The 23,079-nt window shown below is 37.6% G+C and overlaps 2 protein-coding genes across 5 annotated transcripts; both read left to right on the top strand.

Moving 5' to 3' along the window:
* Positions 1-386: 386 nt before the first annotated feature.
* On the top strand, positions 387-4,619 carry LOC125271129 (zinc finger protein 501-like). The gene is made up of 4 exons (XM_048195111.1): positions 387-991; positions 2,498-2,665; positions 2,839-3,163; positions 3,247-4,619. The coding sequence occupies exons 2-4, from the start codon at positions 2,498-2,500 to the stop codon at positions 4,260-4,262; spliced, it is 1,509 nt and encodes a 502-aa protein (XP_048051068.1). The 5' UTR covers positions 387-991; the 3' UTR covers positions 4,263-4,619.
* A 963-nt stretch (positions 4,620-5,582) lies between these two features.
* Positions 5,583-22,989, top strand: dnm2b (dynamin 2b). Of its 4 annotated transcripts, none has more exons than XM_048195042.1 (21): positions 5,583-5,970; positions 7,071-7,144; positions 8,217-8,366; positions 8,535-8,619; positions 8,697-8,815; positions 9,169-9,267; positions 9,596-9,756; positions 9,836-9,978; positions 10,124-10,259; positions 11,459-11,526; positions 13,525-13,663; positions 15,682-15,768; positions 15,904-15,974; positions 16,049-16,100; positions 16,186-16,296; positions 16,387-16,496; positions 17,691-17,802; positions 17,883-18,047; positions 19,793-20,019; positions 20,244-20,516; positions 21,864-22,989. In XM_048195042.1, exons 1-21 carry the CDS (start codon positions 5,810-5,812, stop codon positions 21,931-21,933), a joined length of 2,613 nt encoding a protein of 870 aa, XP_048050999.1. In that variant the 5' UTR covers positions 5,583-5,809; the 3' UTR covers positions 21,934-22,989. The 4 variants fall into 4 exon arrangements, with proteins under 4 accessions (XP_048050999.1, XP_048051001.1, XP_048050998.1 ...); XM_048195044.1 differs by having other exon boundaries at positions 5,584-5,970; positions 21,867-22,989; XM_048195041.1 differs by lacking the exon at positions 13,525-13,663 and adding an exon at positions 12,933-13,071 and having other exon boundaries at positions 5,585-5,970.
* The last annotated feature ends 90 nt before the right edge of the window (positions 22,990-23,079 follow it).

Genomic DNA, 23,079 nt, shown 5'->3' with positions numbered 1-23,079 from the left:
TCGTGTTTTGATTGGATAAGCTGCCTGTGTGACATACACGCACAAGTATGTCATATAATGTTTAAACTTTTATACTGTTTATCAAACCCTGCATGACTAAAAATAACAATAACAAATAAGTGATTGAATGATTTACAGTCTTTTATTCAAAACCAAATGGAAACAAAATGTTGTCCTTGCTTGTTTACCTAGTCTGATGATTCAGCTGTGCACAGATCCAGATGTTCTGCCCTTGTCTAATGCCTTTCATAATGTTGGGAACGTGGGCTGGCATATGCAAATATTGGGGGCGTACATATTAATAAGAAGGAGGAAACAATGGAGTTTGAGACTCACTGTATGTCATTTCCATGTACTGAACTCTTGTTATTTAACTATGCCGAGGTAAATTCAATTTTTGAATCTAGGGCACCTTTAAAAGAAAGATTTTAAAATGTAGGCTAAGTGTCACTAATTAAACAAATATATCTAATTGTCTGCCTCTTACATGTCTGCGTCTCAAGAGAATGCAGAATTCAATCAACAAATGATGTTTTATAAACAAAGTTTGGGAGGAGCATGTTCAAACGGTCTAATCATCTCCATGATGAATTATATAAATACACATTTCTTCAAAAAAAAATTTTTTTTTTGTTATTGGTAGATATTCATAAAACTTTCGTAAGATAAACAGATCATTATTAGAGTTGAATAGATAATAAACAAAAATTAGGCAGCCTCAATCACGCGACAAATGCGACCTCTGCAGGACGCAGCCTAAATATTCGCTCCAGTCCAGTAGGAGGCGGAAATGCGTCATTTGTTGCTGTGAAACTGCGAGCAGCGCGCGAAAGTGTTTGGTTTTGTTAGTAAATATATTCAGCTCGTGCGTGTTTAAGATGTTTTACATCATTATGAGCTTGATGTTTTATGACTGTCTGATGATTTCTCGTTTCTCAGTTTAAATGATTTACAGTTTAAGGAGAAACGAGCAGAAATCCAGCAGCTGAAGGTAAATGTCTTAAATGAAGGTGATAATTTTATTTATTATTACAGTATAGTCGCTATTTCTTCTGGAAAGCAGAAGTCGTGTTTATAACACAGTTTATTTTGCTGTCTTGGGCACTTTTCTTCGTGTCTGAGGAAACTTTTTTTCTTTTAGTTTTTCTCAATCAATTTGCCTCATTTCTCCAAAGCAGTTAACATCTAAACACACTCTATTTTTTTTTAAAGTGTTTCTCTAATGATTTTAGAACATTTTCAGCTGTAGATGTACAAATACACTAATGGAAATACACATTATTGTAATGTTTTTCCAACAGGTTTTGATATATGGAAGCTTCAAAAACTGTATTTTTAAAAAAATATTTTCAAAACTGATGTAATGCATATTTCTGAGTCATGAACAATGTGTTTAATTAAGTTTCAGTTGTTACACAACATTTCAGTGTTTACGTTTTTTTGTCAGGTGGAACATCCAAATATTTGTAAATACTTGAAATGAGCTGTTTTAATCAGTATTTGAGAGATATCTACAGCTCTTTACACTCTTCCACAGTGATTTATCCAAGTCCTCCAGATGTTGCATTACAGTATCAGGTTTAACATTATTACTAATAAATGTGTTTATTATTAATAAAATATTTGCAGTTGTGCCACCCTGACATATGTGAATATACAAATTGTCATTGTATCTTGATTTTCTTAAAAATTACAAATACACTAAATAAAGTTCAAATACAAATAAATAATTTCTTTCCACTACAGTGTCCTCCACTTTATTCAGCTCTTTTATCCTCCTTTTTTACTTCCTCCTCTCTTCTATATGATCATCTTTATGTTTCACTCTTTCTCTTCTCATTCCACCCTTCCTGTACCACACCACCCCTTTACACTTACACCTCTTTATTTCCCCCCTCTATTGCATATTTTCATGCTCTATTCATACTTTCCCTTTTATATTTTCCCTATCACATAATGCAGTTGTGATAAACGCATAAACATTTTGTGGAAAAAAAAAACATTTCCTGTGTTGAGTGTATTATTAATCAAGCAGATATCAGTTTGGGGCTAACTGAAAACACACCATGTGCATTTGATAATATGACAAATTCCAGAGTTTTGTTTGTTGTGCTTGGACAAATAGTACATAAATGTTTGTGATTTGTGTAAAGCTGATATATTAAAGTTTTGGTTGGATGCATGAACTTTGTGCAAAGAGTTTTGTGTGTAGTGTTTTGAGAAAATGATTCACATGATTTGCAGTTTGTGTGAAATTAATGAAAACGTACAATCTGTTTAGGACATTTTGAAAGTGTTCAGATGACTGGGTTAACTGTTTTGAGAACAGTGATCTGAGTTTGTTAAATTATAAAAAAGACCATCCTGGAGATGACATAATGGGGTATGTGATTTGAAGAAAATAGAGTAAAATTAAGGTGAATCCATTTTTATTCAAATAATCTTATGAGTATATTATGAATGCGTCTTTTAGTAATGATGATGTGTTTGTGTTCAGATGTTGAGCATGAAAGCGCAGATGGATGTGATCTGCTGTAAATCAGTAGGAACTGATCTGTCCATGCTGGATATTGAGGATTTCATCAGTGAAATCTGTCAACTGAAGAAAGAGGTGGCGTCACTGGAGGCAAAGCTGAGAGAAAGAGGAGACAAACCCAACAGAGAGGTTTGAGCGGCTCATTTCATCCTTCAGCTCAATCAAACCAAAGTTTTGTTAGCTTCTCACTTCTTCTGCACATCTCAAATTAAACCAGCAGCTAAATATGCGAATATAACCACTAGAGATAACTGCTGAGTAATGAGGCTAATATCAACAGGTTGTTTATTTGTGTTTGTCAGGATCTGGAGAAGGTTTCAGTGTGTGTGACTGACGGGACAGAAGCTCAGGATTCAGTCTGGAGATCCAGAGACACACAGGACTCAGAGCTCAGCCTCACTTTACTGTGTTATACTGACGCTCAGGATCATGGATCCACTGATCAAACCTCTGACTGTAACGCTGGAGAACAGCAGATGCTGCAGACGCCGCTGAAGATGTGCTCCGTCAAACTGGTGGACTGCAGGAACCTGATAGAGAGCAGAGGAGAAAAAAACACAGCAGAGGAACAACAACAGAGACATGAGGAGGAGGAGGAGGATGAAGATGATGAGTTTATTCCTGCAGGTTTGTTTCTTTTAGATTGGATGTAGCCGAACTCTGAGTACAGTTTAATGTTAGACTTTCTATTAATGTTTTGTTCTTTTCAGATGACAACAGTGTTTCATCTTCTGATGAAGAAACGGTTTCAACATCAAAAGATCAGCTGAAGGTCAAGAGATTTTCCTGCTCCACCTGTGGGAAAACATTGAGTTCACAGCGTAATTTAGTGAGACATGAGAGAAAACACACAGAACAGAAAGATTTCACCTGCAAGATATGCGACATCAGCTTTCCCATCTTAGAAGAGAGGAGGCTTCATAGAAAAGAGCACAAGATGAAGAAGGAGTTTCACTGCGAACAGTGCGGGAAGGATTTTTTCACCACTCCTTCTAATATGAGAGTTCACATGAAGTCACACACTGGTGAAAAGCCTTTCCACTGCAGCGAATGTGACAAGAATTTCAGCAGCAAAAGGAGCCTAGATATTCACAAGCGAACTCACACGGGCGAAACGCCGTACAAGTGTCCTCACTGCGAGAGAAGATTCATGTACGCATCCCATCTGAAGACCCATGTGCGTGTTCACACCAATGAGAGGCCGTACCAGTGCAGTGAATGTGGGAAAACCTTTATGCAGTTATTTGCTCTTAAGTCACACCAGAAAATACACTCTGTGGAGAAACAGTATCAGTGTTCATACTGTGATAAACTATTCTGTCAAAAATCTAATTTGATTTGTCATGAGAGGATTCACACTGGAGAGAAACCGTTCCTGTGCTCCTACTGCGGGAAGAGCTTTTCCGATCAGGGTCAATTCGGTGTCCATCAGAGAGTTCACACTGGAGAAAGACCGTATCACTGCAGCGTTTGTGGGAAGAGTTTCAGTAAACATGATACCTTTCAAAATCACAAGAGGATTCATACAGGAGAAAGACCGTTCAAGTGTTCTCAGTGTGACAAGACTTTCGCTCGATCAGATGTGCTGAAGATCCATGAGCGAGTTCATACAGGAGAGAAACCTTACCGTTGCTGCATCTGCGGCGAGAGATTCACTTATTTAGGTAGTTTTCAGACCCACCAGAAGAAACACGCTAAAGAACAAACCGCTCCAGAATCATCATAGTGATTCAGAGTCTAAATGTCATTATGACGAAGTACTTTTTGACTTTTTAATTTCATAATTAGTCATAATAATGACTTATCGTCTCATAATGAACTAGAAGCTAAAGTTTGTAAACAAACTGTGATGTTGGCTTGGAAAAGCCTGAAGGGGCAACCTGAGTCAAATGAGCCAACGCACATATCTGTTTGGTGTTCTGAAGCTGAATCCGCCACAAAATAATTACATTTTTTAAAAACTGTGTATTTAGGGCTGTAACAAATGATTATTTAGATGATTGCAGGCACTTGTGCATGAAAAACATTGTTTAAACACTTTCCAATAAAGATATGTAAAGCTTATTTGGATTTTACAAAATTATCTCTCAGCTTTTCATGTTGTACTTTCGACTTGTCATAATCATGACATTTTTAAATCATGATTTTGACTCTTCATATAAATCTCTCTTAAAAGTCAATTTTGACTTAAAGGATTAGTCCACTTTTAAATAAACTTTTCCTGATAATTTACTCACCCCCATGTCATCCAAGATGTTCATGTCTTTCTTTCGTCAGTCGAAAAGAAATTAAGGTTTTTGATGAAAACATTACAGGATAATTCTCCTTATAGTGGACTTCAGTGTTCTCCAAACTGTTGAAGGTCAAAATTGCAGTTTCAGTGCAGCTTCTAAGGGCTTTAAACGATACCAGACGAGGAATAAGGGTCTGAATTTGAATTTATCAGCTGAATTTGAATATTAGCTGACATGATACAAAAAGATGATGTCTGATCTTGAGAGGTTCTCACGAAATTGGCCAAAATCCATGTTGTAAGCAAATAAAGCTAATCTTTAGGACCATAAGCATATTTTTTTGCATTATTACATAACTATACTGTATGCTATAATATATATTTTTAAAACATTTCACTTTAAACAGGCTTGCCGAAGAGCCAAGAATCGTCAGGTAATAACGGTCAATAACGGTTTTAAGGCGGGGCTTAAGGAAGAGCCAGTTTGTGATTGACAGATGCGAAATATTTAAATTGTCCAATTCAGCCGTTTTTTTTTAGTTTTTTTTTTTTCTTCTTTTTTTTGCGAAATAGCTTGACATTTTCGTGATGATGTTCAGGTTGAATGTCAACTCGCGTAAATTATCTCAGACACAAACAACTGTAATTCTATCTTAATATCGCCTCTGAAGTATAACTAGTATTTCATGTATGTAATGGAAAACGGGTTAAATAATTGCCTCTGTCACTGTTCTAACGCCCCACCCGTTTACCCGCAGTCTGTCGTATTTGACGGACACCACCAGTGGCCAATAGGAACGCGCGGTTTGCAAACAAGGGCTGTTCTTCAGAAGTTTATGGTGGTCTGCTGACCGGATGGGAAAACTTTCTGCCTTCGTTTTTCTCTCTCTGTCTGACAACTGGAGTTGGATATATTGGGTCCGTTTTATTTCTATTAAAACAGTTTGTTTTGAGTCACCTCATTTAAGGCCGCTTAATAGTAAGTCATGAAGTGATCTGAACAGTTTTTCTGGAGTTTGTGGTGTTTGATAAAGCTCGTCATGGGGAACCGCGGGATGGAGGAGTTGATTCCCCTCATTAACAAACTGCAGGACGCCTTCAGCTCCATCGGCCAGAGCTGCAACCTCGAGCTGCCGCAGATCGCAGTGGTGGGCGGCCAGAGCGCCGGGAAGAGCTCGGTGCTGGAGAACTTCGTGGGCAGGTGATAAATACCGAGTCTTATGTGTAAACAACTCTCTCAGAGTGAAATATGTCAAATTCTTATTTCCTAGTTTACGATTTAGTTCAAATGATTAGTATAACAAATTGAGTAAAACATGAATTTTGAAAATGTGTCGCTAAACTCAAATGATCTGAAGCGTTCAGTGATCAGAATGTCACAGCTAGTCAAACATTAACCATTTCATAATAGTTAACTAAAATGAACATTATACAGACCTGTTCACATCTATAATAACTAACGTTATTGAGAAAAATCGATTGATGACAGCACAGGAACGATAACGCTGGAATCACTTTCTCAATTATTTTTTTTTCCAGCTGACGAACAATAAAATATTAACAGCCAATCAGAATCCTGCTTTATGGAACGCGAGAATTTAAAGCGACAGACGCGCGTTTATAATAAACAGATCGTTATCGTTCTTGGTGTGAATGGACCTTAGAAGGGATAGTTCACCAAAACATGAAATGAAATTGATATGTATTTTTTTCTGCTGAACATAAGTTTTTTTTTTTTTTAAGATTGTCTGTATCCAAACAGTCGTGTCGTAATATTATTGACTACTAATTCCACAGTATCCTAAAGGAGGTACTAAGAACTAACTGTGTGGTTGAGACAGATTTCAGCCTGTGCTGACTTGACTTCTTCAGAATTCCTTCTCAAGCAACAGGAAGAGACACGCACGCACACACACACACACACACACACACACACACACACACACACACACACACACAACACAACACAACACAACACAACACAACACAACACACACACACAACACACTCTTGAGATTTTGGTCTGGGAAGTGAAACACGATTTCTTGTCTTTCCTTCGAGGGTGATTTATGCTCTTTTCTCTGTTTTCAGTATGTATCTTAATGAACCAGAGAATGATGCTGTCATTCTGTGTCATTTCATAAATCAAAATTTTTTGCACTCTGGAGTTGATAAAAACCTTCTAGTGTTTGCATTTAATAACATTTTAAGGCCACAAAAGCTGGCATGTGTTTAAGTTGGTGTTTTCGTTACTCTTTGAAACTGTAGAAATGTTCATCCATCTCTTTCTCCATTATTCAGAGACTTTCTTCCGCGAGGATCCGGCATTGTCACTCGCAGGCCTCTGATTCTCCAGCTAGTCAACAGTAAAGCGGGTAAAACACACATTAAACCTTCTTAACATCAAATCTGACGATTTATATCACAATAATGCATAATGATGATGCTTTTCATCACAGGAATAAATTACATTTACAATATATTCACATAGAAATCATTTATTTTAAAGGGTTAGTTCACCCAAAAAGGAAGTTTCTGTCATTAATTACTCACCCTCATGTCGTTCCACACCCGTAAGACCTTCATTCATCTTCAGAACACAAATTAAGATATTTTTGATGAAATCCGATTGCTCAGTGAGGCCTGAACAATGACATTTCATCTCTCAAGATCCATTAATGTACTAAAAACATATTTAAATCAGTTCATGTGAGTACAGTGGTTCAATATTAATATTATAAAGCCACAAGAATATTTTTGGTGCGCCAAAAAAACAAAACAAAATAGCGACTTATATAGTGATGGCCGATTTCAAAACACTGCTTCAGGAAGCTTCGGAGCGTTTTGAATCTTTTGTGTCGAATCATGATTCGGATCGCGTGTCAAACCGCCAAACTGCTGAAATCACGTGACTTTGGCACTCCGAACCGCTGATTCGACACACTGATTCATAACGCTCCGAAGCTTCCTGAAGCAGTGTTTTGAAATCGGCCATCACTATATAAGTCGTTATTTATTCTCGTGGCTTTATAATATTAATATTGAACCACTGTTCTCACATGAACTGATTTAAATATATATATATATATATATATATATTATAAATGTAAATATATACTGATTTAAATATGTTTTTAGTACATTAATGGATCTTGAGAGAGGAAATGTCATTGTTCATGCCTCACTGAGCCATCGGATTTCATCAAAAATATCTTAATTTGAGTTCTGAAGATGAACGAAGGTCTTACGGGTGTGGAACGACATGAGGGTGAGTAATAAATGACATTATTTTCATTTTTGGGTGAACTAACCCTTTAACATCAAATCTGACAATTCAAATCACAATAATGCATAATGATGATGTTGAAAATTCAGCTTTGCATCACGGGAATAAATTACAGTTTACAATATATTCACATAGAAATCATTTATTTTAAATTTCTCTAGAATATGCAGAGTTCCTGCACTGCAAGGGCCGTAAGTTCGTGGACTTTGACGAGGTTCGGCTGGAGATCGAGGCGGAGACGGACCGAATCACTGGATCCAATAAGGGAATCTCTCCGGTGCCCATCAACCTGCGCGTTTACTCACCGAACGGTAACTTCGACTCCATCTGGTGCTATACTTAAGCGTCACATGATACGATATGTGTGGGCGTGTGAGATTTGAACTCATTTGAGACTTTGTAACATCGAGACTGATGTGTATAATGACACTATTGTCTTCTTCTACTTTCTGAATCAAACTCGTTCCTCTCTCTCTCAGTCTTAAATCTGACGCTGATCGATCTTCCCGGCATGACGAAGGTGGCGGTGGGAGACCAGCCGACGGACATCGAGTTCCAGATCAGGTAAGAGCTGTGGGTTTGATGGCCTACAGTACCTGATTGAAACACTGACGGCTCTTCTCTTCTGTGTGTGTGATCAGAGACATGCTGCTGCAGTTCATCTCCAAAGAGAACTGCCTGATCCTGGCGGTCACGCCCGCCAACACCGACCTCGCCAACTCTGACGCGCTGAAGATCAGCAAAGAGGTCGATCCTCAGGGTGAGAGACGCTCTGACAGCGGGAACGCTTTCTCGTAAACAAACGTTCTTCCAGTAGTGTTCGCTCAGAGTTATCTGCTCTTTAATAACTTTATTTATACGTCGTTCATGGTTTTATTTCTTATATGTTTCCGTTGGACATACTGCTTGTTCAGAGAACATTCAAAAGTAATGTTCAAGTACATAGACTAAGAAAAAAGCGTTTTTAAAACATTTAGAAAACTGGACGTTCAGAGAACATTCAGAAATAAAGCTTTAATAACTTAATGGGAATGTTGTAAAAAACGTTTTTGTTAGATCGAGATGTAATTGAGAAACCAAATTCCCGCTTGACCTTTGACCTCTGCCTTACAGGTCTTCGCACCATTGGAGTGATGACCAAACTGGATCTGATGGATGAAGGAACAGACGCCAAAGACATCCTGGAGAACAAGCTACTGCCGCTGCGCAGAGGTGCTGCACACCTGGGGTTAAAGGGAAATAACACGAAAACCAAAAACATTTTGTTACTGGAAATAAAATTAATAAAAGATTAATTGTGCTGTTTAACAGTAGAATTCCTGGTGAAAATAGGGGACGGCACCAATGCACTTATTGACGACATCTATGATACTACATCTGTAGCTGTTTCCATCAACATATTTTTATGCAAATTTTGGGATGTTGCATTAAAAATAATGTCACAAATTTGCATCTTTGGAGATAAACATCACTAGTGACTGTTACTCGTGTTACAGCTGCAGTGACGCAGGCGGCTGAATGAGTCTGTGTGTGTTTACAGGTTACATTGGTGTGGTGAACCGCAGTCAGAAGGACATCGACGGCAGGAAGGACATCCGAGCCGCTCTGGCTGCCGAGAGGAAGTTCTTCCTGTCCCATCCGGCGTACAGACACATAGCGGAGCGGATGGGCACGCCTTACCTGCAGAAAACACTCAACCAGGTACAAACAGCCACAGGAGACTGATCCATTAAACGCATCGTTTATTTGGATATGTCACGTCTCCATCAACTCTTTCCAGCAACTGACGAATCACATCCGTGACACTCTGCCGGCACTGCGCAGTAAACTACAGAGTCAGCTGCTCTCTCTGGAGAAAGAGGTGGACGAATACAAGAACTTCAAACCGGACGACCCGACGCGCAAAACCAAAGCACTGCTGCAGTGAGACTCGGACACACAAACCTTCTGCAGTGTCATTAAGATCATTATATTACAATATTATTGTCCTGTATCACTCAGATGTTTACTTGAGTGTGAATAGAAGAGACCACATGCCCATTAAACCCCTGTGTGTGTGTGTGTGTAGGATGGTGCAGCAGTTCGGCGTGGACTTCGAGAAGCGGATCGAGGGCTCTGGCGATCAGGTGGACACGCTGGAACTCTCCGGCGGAGCGCGAATCAACCGCATCTTCCACGAGCGCTTCCCTTTTGAGCTCGTTAAGGTACAGTTAGCCTCGTTTATTCACTGGGTTTGACTTTGGTTACGCTGGAGTCTGATTTACAAGATGTGTCTGAGTTAATGGATCTTCGTTTCCAATCAAATCAACACTGATTGAAAAAATACTGTCAAACCTGCAGCATTTTTTGTAGAGATGCACAATTAATTGTTAAAAGAGGGAGATCTCGATTCACAAATGAACACAATCTTAGTACTAAATGACAGCGATTCGGCTCTGTCTTTTAAAACTTTGACAAATATGATCACAATGAACATTCAGATTTTGTTCTGATGTATGTATAGGTATGAAAAAACTTCTTTTCAACCACACAGTATCAATATTTCTGTCTTACAATCATTCATATTGTCACAGAAGTACTAAGATTGTATTTGGGATGTAGACACTGATGTCTATGGTGGTGATAAAAATAGTATAAATCACCTTTTGAAAGTAACTTGACGCTTCAAATAAAGATTATTACATAATTACACCAGAAGGTGGCGACAAGTGGCTGTTAAAAATGTATTTATCATTGAATCATTCACTCATTTATTATAATCTATAATATATTTATTATAGATTTATTATATATATTTTCCAAGGGGTTTTTTCCCTCCTAGGACTTTTTTCCCAGTGTTAGCACGCTGGGTTTTTCTCCTAGGGGGTTTTTTCCACCCCTGGGAGTCAGCCGACATTGGCTTAATGTAGCACCATCTTGTATATGTTACATATTACCACGCTTGCTTGTACAGCTTATTTTTAACCACTTCTTTTTTTTCTGTGCTTCTAATATGTAAATCTGCTTTGAAACAATTACCAATTGTAAAAAGCGCTATATAAATAAATTTGACTTGACTTGACTCAAGAGATTCGTTCAAAAATGCTGATTCATCCAGTAATGGAACGAGTCTTTATGAGTGAGTCATTGAATCATTTAATCAACCATTTTAATGAGTTAATCATTTTTAAACAGACTGCAGCAATTAACATTTTGTCAGAACCTCTAGTAAATTGCATGTTCGTTTGTTTAGTTGTCTATACAGAATCATCTCTTGTTTTAAACAAAAACATTTGTGATTCTTACTATATCCAGAATCATGCAGCTCTAATATTTTGTAAATAATGACAAGATTTACATTTTTAGCAGAACGATTCCTTTGAATCATATGATACAGTAGATAAGTGTGTTTGTGTGTGTTTAGATGGAGTTTGATGAGAAGGAGCTGAGGAGAGAGATCAGTTACGCCATCAAGAACATTCATGGAGTCAGGCAAGTGCACACTGACACACTACACTACACACTTGCACTCATTATAGGAACATAATTTGATTATTAAACTGTGAGACAGTCCTACATCACACATGCTGGACTTTTCTGATCACATGCACTATCATCGCAACCTGTAACATTTGAACTATTCAAAGAAATTATAGATACACCACACATACACTGATCAGGCATAACATTATGACACTGACAGCTGAAGTGAATAACACTGTTGATCTCTTCATCACGGCACCTGTTAGTGGGTAGATATATTAGGAAACAAGTGAACGTTTTGTCCTCAAAGTTGATGTGTTAGAAGCAGGAAAAATGGGCAAGCGTAAGGATTTGAGTGAGTTTGACAAGGACCAAATTGTGATGCTAGACAACTGGGTCAGAGCATCTCCAAAACTGCAGCTCTTGTGGGGTGTTCCTGGTCTGCAGTGGTCAGTATCTATCAAAAGTGCTCCAAGGAATGAACAGTGGTGAACCGGAGACACGGTCATGGGCGGACAAGACTTAGCAAAGGCTGGCTTGTGTGGTCCGATCCAACAGACGAGCTCCTGTAGCTCCAATTGCTCAAGAAGTTAATGCTGGTTCTGATAGAAAGGTGTCAGAATACATCGGTTTGTTGCGTATGGAGCTGCATAGCCGCAGACCAGTCAGGGTGTCCATGCTGACCCCTGTCCACCGCCGAAAGAGCCAACAGTGGACACGTGAGCATCAGAACTGGACCACGGAGCAATGGAAGAAGGTGGCCTGGTCTGATGAATCACGTTTTCTTTTACATCACGTGGATGGCCAATGATCTGCTGGGAAACCTTGGGTCCTGCCATCCATGTGGACGTTACTTTGACACGTACCACCTACCTAAGCATTGTTCAGATCATGTACACCCTTTCATGGAAACAGTATTCCCTGGTGGCTGTGACCTCTTTCAGCAGGATAATGCTCTTGCCACTGGTTCAGGAATGGTTTGAGGAGCACAACAACGAGTTTGAGGTGTTGACTTGGCCTCCAAATTCGCCAGATCTCAATCCAATCGAGCATCTGTTGGATGTGCTGAACAAACAAGTCTCATCCATGGAGGCTCCACCTCACAACTTACAGGACTTAAAGGATCTGCTGCTAACATCTTGGTGCAGATACCACAGCACACCTTCAGGGGTCTCGACGGGTCAGGGCTGTTTTGGGACCAACACAATATTAGGAAGGTGCTCATAATGTTATGCCTGATGGTGTATTCAACATGCCGCTTAATGCTGATTTTTGACCAACTCAATAAATGCACCGGCTCATTAGAGTCATTGTTTCTGTGACGGCACACACCAAGTCTTTGTTGTTGCACACAGCCAGCAAGATCAGCATGGTTTTACTCTGTTTGACCGTGTGTTGTGTGTGTGTGACCTCAGGACGGGGCTGTTCACCCCTGACATGGCCTTCGAGGCCATCGTGAAAAAGCAGCTGATCAAGCTGAAGGAGCCGTGCCTCAAATGCATTGACCTGGTCATCCAGGAGCTCATCAATACGGTCAGGCAGTGCACACTGAAGGTAGACGCAGAGAGACGCCTGAGCACGTCACGCTAACATCTGACCGACTCACGCCGCTAACGGCTCCGCAAAGCAAAAACACTCAAGCTCTGTTGACCTTTGACTGAAGCAATGCTGCTTCAGTCACGCAAGACCAACTGCCCTCTACTTCAGTAACCAAAACTGCTCGGCAAACGCGCATGTAAATGACATGTTTCACATCAGCAATACAGTCTGACATGAACGATCCCATAAATGTTGTTTAAACACTCAAATAGCGTTAAACAATCGTGACTCGCAGGTTGAAGTGCTGCAATTCCAGAAAGGACACGCGTCACGTTTAGGAAAGAGGAAGTACAGAATGAATCAACAGTTATGTGCTTCTCTGATTTCATCCACCCGTCCAGTTTTTCCTAATATTGTGCCCCTAATTATCACCACAAATAACACCTGCGCTGTCCCATGATCCTCCAGGACGGGGCTGTTCACCCCTGACCTGGCCTTTGAGGCCATAGTGAAAAAGCAGATTGTTAAACTGAAGGAGCCGTGTCTCAAGTGTGTAGACCTGGTGGTGTCTGAACTCGCCACGCTCATCATTAAGTGCACCGAGAAGGTAACACATGACCGCTTCTGACAGATCACCTTAACCAATCAAATCCTGTCCTGTAACCAAATCTGCTTTGATTGACAGATCCTTTAACTAATCAAATCCAGTCTTGTAACTGATAGACAGATCTCATAACCAATCAAACCCAGTCATTTAACCGAATCCACTTTGCTTGACAGATCCCATAACCAATCAAATCCAGTCCTGTAACCGAATCCGCTTTGATTGACAGATCCCTTAACCAATCAAATCCAGTCCTGTAACCGAACCCGCCTTGATTTTGACAGATCCCATAACCAATCAAATCCAGTCCTGTAACCGAATCCGCTTTGATTGACAGATCCCTTAACCAATCAAATCCAGTCCTGTAACCGAACCCGCCTTGATTGACAGATCCCTTAACCAATCAAATCTAGTCCTGTAACCGAATCCGCTTTGATTGACAGATCCCCTAACCAATCAAATCCAGTCCTGTAACCGAACCCGCCTTGATTTTGACAGATCCCATAACCAATCAAATCCATTCCTGTAACCGAATCCGCTTTGATTGACAGATCCCTTAACCAATCAAATCTAGTCCTGTAACCGAATCCGCTTTGATTGACAGATCCCCTAACCAATCAAATCCAGTCCTGTAACCGAACCCGCCTTGATTTTGACAGATCCCTTAACCAATCAAATCTAGTCCTGTAACCGATTCCGCTTTGATTGACAGATCCCTTAACCAATCAAATCCAGTCCTCTCCCCAAACCCGCTTTGATTGACAGATCTCATAACCAATCAAATCCAGTCCTCTCCCCAAACCCGCTTTGATTGACAGATCCCTTAACCAATCAAATCCAGTCCTCTCCCCAAACCCGCTTTGATTGACAGATCTCATAACCAATCAAATCCAGTCCTCTCCCCAAACCCGCTTTGATTGACAGATCCCTTAACCAATCAAATCCAGTCCTGTAACCGAACCCGCCTTGATTTTGACAGATCCCTTAACCAATCAAATCCAGTCCTGTAACCGAACCCGCTTTGATTGACAGATCTCATAACCAATCAAATCCAGTCCTCTCCCCAAACCCGCTTTGATTGACAGATCTCATAACCAATCAAATCTAGTCCTTTAACCGAACCCGCTTTGATTGACAGATCCCTTAACCAATCAAATCCAGTCCTCTCCCCAAACCCGCTTTGATTGACAGATCTCATAACCAATCAAATCCAGTCCTGTAACCGAACCCGCCTTGATTTTGACAGATCCCTTAACCAATCAAATCCAGTCCTCTCCCCAAACCCACTTTGACAGATCTCATAACCAATCAAATCCAGTCCTCTCCCCAAACCCGCTTTGATTGACAGATCCCTTAACCAATCAAATCCAGTCCTGTAACCGAACCCGCTTTGATTGACAGATCCCTTAACCAATCAAATCCAGTCCTCTCCCCAAACCCGCTTTGATTGACAGATCTCATAACCAATCAAATCCAGTCCTCTCCCCAAACCCGCTTTGATTGACAGATCCCTTAACCAATCAAATCCAGTCCTGTAACCGAACCCGCTTTGATTGACAGATCCCTTAACCAATCAAATCCAGTCCTCTCCCCAAACCCGCTTTGATTGACAGATCCCATAACCAATCAAATCCAGTCCTCTCCCCAAACCCGCTTTGATTGACAGATCCCTTAACCAATCAAATCCAGTCCTGTAACCGAACCCACTTTGATTGACAGATAACTAATAAAAAACTCATAACTAATCAAATCCAGTGCCGTATCTTAATCATGTGACATGCAAACATAACTGTTGGTGTTTCATGACCCTGTGAAGTTCAGTGTTTGTCTGTGGTGGATGAGCTCAGCTTGTGTTTGTTTTTGCTTTGTGGGGATTTTAATTACTAATCACACAAGTACTAATCACAGTCACAGTCACCGGCGGTGTCTGTTTAAACACTCATCGGTTCAGGTATTCCTGCTGTCCTACTCATCTGTTTATAACGTGTGTGTGTGTGTGTGTGTGTGTGTGTGTGTCGTAGCTGAACTCGTATCCTCGTCTGAGAGAAGAGACGGAGAGAATCGTCACCACATACGTCAGAGAGAGAGAGAGCAAAACTAAAGACCAGGTGTGGTTCATTTCTGAATATGATATTATACATGCATCTCATTTATTAACTGGTTTATTTATTATACCTGTATCTATTTGTATTGTATTAGTCTCCTCAGATCATTGTGTGTGTGTGTGTGTGTGTGTGTCACAGGTGATGCTGCTGATCGACATCGAGCTCTCCTACATCAACACCAACCACGAGGACTTCATCGGTTTTGCCAAGTGAGTGACCTCTGACCTCTGTTGACCTTTGACCCTGATTTCAGTCGCAGCAGTCTAACAGCCGTGTGTTTCAGCGCGCAGCAGCGGAGCGCCGCGGTCAGTAAGAAGAGGGCAATGCCCAACCAGGTACAACAACATCCACACAAACTCAGCCGGCTGCCGATTGGTCTGTTCCTCCGCCTCATTATCATATCCCCTCCCCTCGCCTCAGGTGATCAGACGCGGTTGGCTCACCATCAACATCAGCATCATGAAGGGCGGATCCAAGGACTACTGGTTCATCCTGACCGCAGAGTCTCTGTCCTGGTACAAGGACGAGGAGGTGTGTGTGTGTGTGTGTGTGTGTGTGTGTGTGGATGTTTATTCTTTGTGTTTTGTGAAAACTAAATCTGTGTGTGTGTGTGTTTTCCAGGAGAAAGAGAAGAAGTTCATGCTGCCTCTGGATAACCTGAAGCTCAGAGACGTTGAGAAAGGGTTCATGTCCACCAAACACACCTTTGCCATCTTCAACACCGAGCAGAGGTGTGACGAATTAATCAATCATATTGATTGGCTGTTGTCAATGAAACTAAAGCTTTATCGCGCCAAAATAAAAGTTTGATTGTTTAATGTTTGAAAATGAAGAAATTAAGATGGCTATATATATATATATATATATATATATATATATATATATATATATATATATATATATATATATATATATATATATATATATAATTTTTTTTTTTTTTTTTTTTTAAGTTGCACTGTAAAATAATTTTTTAATCAATTACTTATTTATATTTATTTATTAATTTACTTATTTAATCTTATATTATTAAAAAATAAATATATAATTAAAGTTAATGAATATTATACATTTATATTATATGAACAAATATTTATATTATGCAAACAAATAAATAAATATAATAATATATATATATATATATATATATATATAAAGAAATGTATATACAAATAAATATAAAAATAAAAATATATAATATACATTTATGATATTATGAATAAATAAGTAAATCAATGAATATTATCCATTTATAATAATAACCAATTAAATAGAAATAAATAAAAACATATTTAAAAAATAAATAAAAATATAGAAATAAATAAGAAAAATATATTATACATCTATAATATTATGAATAAATAAGTAAATTAATTAATATTATCCATTTATAATAATATATTAACAAATGATATAGAAATAAATAAATAAAAAATAAATAAATATAAAGTATTAAATATATATTTATGTTAAATTTTATATATATATATATATAAAATAAATTGGTATAACTTATACTAATTTGTGTGTGTGTGTGTATAGCAATAATTGAAACAATTATTATTTTAGTTTAACTCTTAATTGATGTTTTTCAACGAGATAAAAAATCAAACAAATCATTTGTTTCAACATGTTAACAGAGAAATCAAGATAAAAGAAGGCATAAGTATAATATGTAAATGACAAATAAATACACACACACACACACACACACACACACACATATATATATATATATAATACAGCAATAATTGAAACTCTTATTAATATTATTTATTTACAGTTATATTAACTCATAATCATAACATTTTTGGCCAAATTGCGCAGTTTTATTTTTAAAAAATCACATTTTAAATTCCAATTTCTAGCTGGAAAATCTGCCTTTTCTCTCAGATTTGTAACGTGCAGCCATTAATGTGATTTAGGAACGTGTATAAAGACCTGCGTCAGATCGAGCTGGCCTGCGACTCTCAGGAGGACGTGGACAGCTGGAAAGCCTCGTTCCTGCGGGCGGGAGTCTACCCGGAGAAAGACCAGGTAACCGTCTCGCCTGAGTGTCACCTGACGCACCTCAATCTCTGTGATTCTCCCGTCATCCGAGTCTCGTCTGTCTCCAGGCGGAGAACGAGGACGGCGTCCCGGCCGACTCTCTCTCCATGGACCCTCAGCTGGAGCGGCAGGTGGAGACCATCCGAAACCTGGTGGACTCCTACATCGGCATCGTCAACAAGAGCATCAGAGACCTCATGCCCAAGACCATCATGCACCTGATGATCAACAACGTGAGTGTGGGCGGGGCTTATGCCATCACCTGACACTGCTCGCATGTCTTATTCACATTAATCGGGTGTCAATCACAGAAGCTTTTTCATTTCCTGTGTTTTTAGCCTTGCAGTTTTGGTTCATTCATTTATATTTTATTTATTCATATTTTTGCATTGGAGTTTTGGGGTTTGTTTTGTTTTATTTGTTTTTATGTATTTTTTATTTTTAGTTGTTTCAGAGTTGTTTATTTCTGTTTTATTTTATTTACTTTTTTATTTATTTATGTTTTCCATTGGAGTTTTGGGGTTTAGTTTATTTGTTTTTATTTATTTAATTTGTTGATTCAGGGTTTAATTATTTTTATTTCATTTATTTATTTTTATTATTTATGTTTTAATGTTTTTTTTACTTGTTATTCATTCTTTTATTTGTGTTTTCGGGTTGATTTCATTTGTTTATATTTAATATTTTTGTTTTGTTTATTTATATTTCTATTACTTTTATTATTTTTTATGTTTTTTATGTATGTGGACTGGAGTCTTGGGGTTTATTTTAATGTTTTTTGCATTAGAGTTTTGAGGTTTGTTTTATTTATTTTATGTATAATTTGTATTGTTTTGTGTTGGAGTTTCAAGGTTTTGTATTTATTTGTTTGTTTGTTTTGTTCTTTTGTAATGAGTTTTTGGGGTTTATTTATATTTTATTATTTTAACATTTATTATTTATTTAAATGTTTTCACGTTGGAGTTTTATTTATTTTTTATTAATATTTATTCATTTTTGTGTTCAAATTTTTTAAGGAGTTTTGTGGTTTATTTTATATAGTTTTATTTTTATTGTTTTTATAATTTTTTTTATTTATGTTTTATTATGTTGGAGTTTATTATTTTTATTTATTTATTATTTTTAAGGAGTTTTGGGGTTTATTTGTATTTTATTGTTTTGACATTTATTATTTATTTAACATTTTTCACGTTGGAGTTTTATTTATTTATTTATTTTTATTTATATTATTTTATGTATTCATTTTTGTGTTTAATTTTTTTTAAGGAGTTTGTGGTTTATTTTATATAGTTTTATTTTTATTGTTTTTATTATTATTTTTTTATTTACTTTTTTGAAGTTTAATTTGGGGGTTTATTTATTGTTTTCAATATTTTTATTTTATTTATGTTGGAGTTTTGAGGTTTATTTATTATATTTTTTTATTTATTCTTTTTATGTATGCATTTTTGTGTTTAATTTTTTTTAAGGAGTTTGTGGTTTATTTTATATAGTTTTATTTTTTATTGTTTTTATTATTATTTTTATTTTTTTAAGTTTAATTTGGGGGTTTATTTTTATTGTTTTTAATATTTTTTTAAATTTTATTTATGTTGGAGTTTTGAGGTTTATTTATTATATTTTTTATTTATTCTTTTTAAGGAGTTTTGGTATTTATTTTTTTACATGTATTATTTTATTTGTTTTTGCGTTGGAGTATAGAGGTTTATTGATTTATTTTATTATTTGTATTATTTTATTAGTTTATTTTTATGTTTTAATTTAAGGAGTTTGGGAGTTGTTATTTTTTTTTATTATTATTATTGTTTGTTTATTATTTTATTCATTTGTTTTTTTTCATTGAAGTTTAGTTTAGGGGGGGTATTTGTTTGTTTTATTTATTTTATTAGAGTTTTGTGCCTCTCTAGCGCCACCAGCAGTTGTCAGTTTGTTCTGAGTCTCAGGGGTTCGTGTCTCTCTGACTGTGTTTGTGTCTCAGGCGAAGGAGTTCATCCACTCGGAGCTGCTGGCGTATCTGTACTCGTCCGGCGATCAGAACAGTCTGATGGAGGAGTCGGCCGAACAGGCGCAGCGGCGCGACGAGATGCTGCGCATGTATCACGCGCTCAAAGAGGCGCTGCACATCATCGGTGACATCAGCACCAGCACCGTGTCCGCACCTGTACCGCCTCCGGTGGACGACACCTGGATCCACACCGACCCCAGGTAGATTTGATCTGGATAGCATCAGTAATTCATGTGTCAAATCAGGGATATTCCCAAACTTATGATTTGAATAACTATTAGCTTTTCATTGTAAGATCCAACCGTGCCTTAACTTTTCAATTATTCATTAACTACGAATATGTCAGATCTAATAAATCACTTGACCGCTCTAGTAATGGATAGTAATGGCATTTGTTGTCATTGTCTTTCTCCTCCTCTGTCAGTCCTCCATCTCAGCGTAAGCCATCCTCGGGTACGGCTCCGCCCCCTGGTCGTCCCCCTGCAGTGCGAGGCCCCACCCCCGGCCCACCGGGCCCGCCTCCTCTTAACCCCTCGCCTGCGTTTGGAGCTCCGCCCGTTCCATCCAGGCCCGGCCCGCCTCCAGTCGGCTCTAATGCTTTTGGGAGTGGCACTCTAGAGCCGGCGGTGGCTCCGCCCCCTCAGGTGCCGTCTCGCCCCGCCCGTGTGCCGCCCTCTCTGCCGCCCGGCATACCCAGGTACGACCGACACCCTCCTCAAACACCCTCAGTTTTATGTAGGGTTTTCCAAATAATGCTAGAGAAATTTCAATGGTGAAGGCTTATGAATATTAATTGAATCAGATGTGCAGTAACTTATTAAATATTCATGAGCCACAGATTATTCGTAGTGAGAATCCCTACTTGCAGAAGACAACGTCTGCCTTTCAACTAGTCATTTATTCATACAGGCTGAATGTAATTAATATTCATGATTCGTTAATTCACACTTCCGTCAAACTGAACAAATATGGAGACACTTCCAGTTTAACTCCATGTTTGTTTTTCATTTAAATTATTCATGTTTATGCAAATTTCATAGATAACAAACGTGTGTGTTGAAGCTGGTGTCAGATTGTACTGATATTAGTCGTGACTGTTGTCTTTTCATTGACATATCGAGTATATCCTATGGCCTAACAATAACAAAACTATTCAAATGTGTGTCACCTGTTTTTCATCCGTTTATTTTTCACAGTAGACCTCTGTTGTGCGGCACTTTGTCGCATTTTCATTCTCTTACATTTTAAAAGATTAACTAAATTGTTTGTTTGATGCCTTCATTTCTGATAATAAATTTGTATTAAATCATAAATCCAGAGAAACTAAAACAGGCAACACAGAATTCCTGAAAAAATAAAACATTTCATTGGGCATTATTATTGTAAAAAATTATTGTTAATGTTTATTGAATTCAATTAATTATACATGCCTATTGATTATTAAAACTTAATTAAACCATTATAATGAAATCCAGAAAACTGATTTCATAGGGCCATAAAATTTGATCTTTCTTACACTTCTAATAAACCATTGTTGAATCATAAAATATATAAATGTCAATTCATCAGACATGTTTTTGACAAGACAATAAAACAGACTTTGGGGAAAAAAATAAACAGATTTCATGGGACCCTAAAAAATGTATATTTGTTACATTTTGTAATAAATTGTCTAATTGATTGAAATCATAAAATTTAACATGCTTTTTGATGACTAAAGTTTAATTTAACCATTTAAGCAGAATCCTGAAAAAATAAAATGGAAAAAACGAAAATCCAGAAAAATGAAAACAAAAAATTGAGAAAAATATTTTATAGGGGTTTAAAAATTTGTTTAATTAAACTGTATAATTTTCATGATTTCAATTAATTAGACATGATTTTTTGATAAAATCTTGATTTTTTTGTTTGTTTGTTTTTTTTTTTTAAAGAAAATGGTGAAAAAGCGAAACGTATGTCATAGGTCTCTGATAGCATGATGTGTTTTCCTGTGTGTGTGTGTGTGTGTGTGTGTGTGTGTGTGTGTGTGTGTGTGTGTGTATAGCAGGAGACCTCCAGCAGCTCCAAACCGGCCCACGATCATCAGACCGTCAGAACCGTCTCTGCTGGACTGAACAGAGAGACTTCCGACACAGACGACACCAAAGGAACCAACACACACACACACACACACACTAACATACACACACGTGCACATAAGGGCTCAACTCAAAGTTTGATTGACACGTGGTTTTGATACACTTCAAGTAGTAATAAAATTTTCTGATTAATTTAAATAAGCATTTCTGCATATATATATATATTATGTTTTGTAGAATTTCAGGGAACTTCAGAAATTGTCGGGAGGACGAGCAACACTTTAAATGTATGACATCACACATCTCCGCAGGTCCGTTCATTTCACGTGAGAGTGACGTTTACAGACGACGAACCTCGACTTGTTTGATCAGCGCCTGAAGACTGAACTGACAGCACTAACAGTCTTTAACACTCCGTTTTCTGTGTTATGTTTGTATAAACGCTTCATGAAGCATCAGTTTCCTGATGACACTATTGGTGGAAATCACATGATATTCTTTAGGGTTCAGCGCTTTAAGCTCTGATGTCATATCATCTGTAGTTGATGATAGTTCAAACGACACACTAAACATCTCAAAAACCTCGTTGTTTATAATAAATGTTCATTAACAGTGTTCTGTGACACTATAAAACACACTTAATTCTGAACCTGATGAGTGTTTTGCCTTAAACCATTTCCTGAAACATGATTCTAGATATTAATACTTGTTTTCAGAGAGGTTTACTGAAAATGAGTCTTATTCAGCTTCAGTTGTTTTATGGATGTTTAGATGTTTCTACTTGAAAATGAATGCTTTTATATGGTGTATGACTAACAGGAGGTTGAAACACTGATCTCTTCGTTTTTCACTTCTTCATATTTCTTCTCTATTTCATGACGTTTCGCAAGAACTGCGAACAAAAGCATAAGTATCCTAAATGAAATGATTATCATCAATAAAAGGGCAATTTGTTTAGCTACTGCATTTATTTTCCCTCGAATACTCAGTCTTGAATTTTGTTTGTAATGGATGTGATTCAGTCTTAAAAATGATTGACATGAAACTTCCTTTTTGACACATTTCCAAATAAAACTGAATATTTAATTGTCAGTCAAGTCTTAAATCCTATCCATGGATTAATTGAATGGTAAAGTGTCTCATTATGAAGGTCTCCATATAAAGAGTTACTGGTGCTGTTCT

Source organism: Megalobrama amblycephala, linkage group LG7, assembly GCF_018812025.1.
Source record: "Megalobrama amblycephala isolate DHTTF-2021 linkage group LG7, ASM1881202v1, whole genome shotgun sequence".
Taxonomy (NCBI): Eukaryota; Metazoa; Chordata; class Actinopteri; order Cypriniformes; family Xenocyprididae; genus Megalobrama; species Megalobrama amblycephala.
The sequence above is the reverse complement of the archived record's forward strand: the minus strand, read 5'-3'. Positions and strand labels throughout refer to the sequence as shown.

Coding starts and splice junctions, on each gene's coding strand:
- dnm2b (XM_048195042.1), top strand. CDS start 5,810: ATGGGGAACCGCGGGATGGAGGAGTTGATTCCCCTCATTAACAAACTG. Junction 7,145..8,216: donor GCTAGTCAACAGTAAAGCGG/GTAAAACACACA, acceptor AAATTTCTCTAG/AATATGCAGAGTTCCTGCAC. Junction 16,497..17,690: donor ATCTTCAACACCGAGCAGAG/GTGTGACGAATT, acceptor AATGTGATTTAG/GAACGTGTATAAAGACCTGC.
- LOC125271129 (XM_048195111.1), top strand. CDS start 2,498: ATGTTGAGCATGAAAGCGCAGATGGATGTGATCTGCTGTAAATCAGTA. Junction 2,666..2,838: donor GAGACAAACCCAACAGAGAG/GTTTGAGCGGCT, acceptor TGTGTTTGTCAG/GATCTGGAGAAGGTTTCAGT. Junction 3,164..3,246: donor TGATGAGTTTATTCCTGCAG/GTTTGTTTCTTT, acceptor TGTTCTTTTCAG/ATGACAACAGTGTTTCATCT.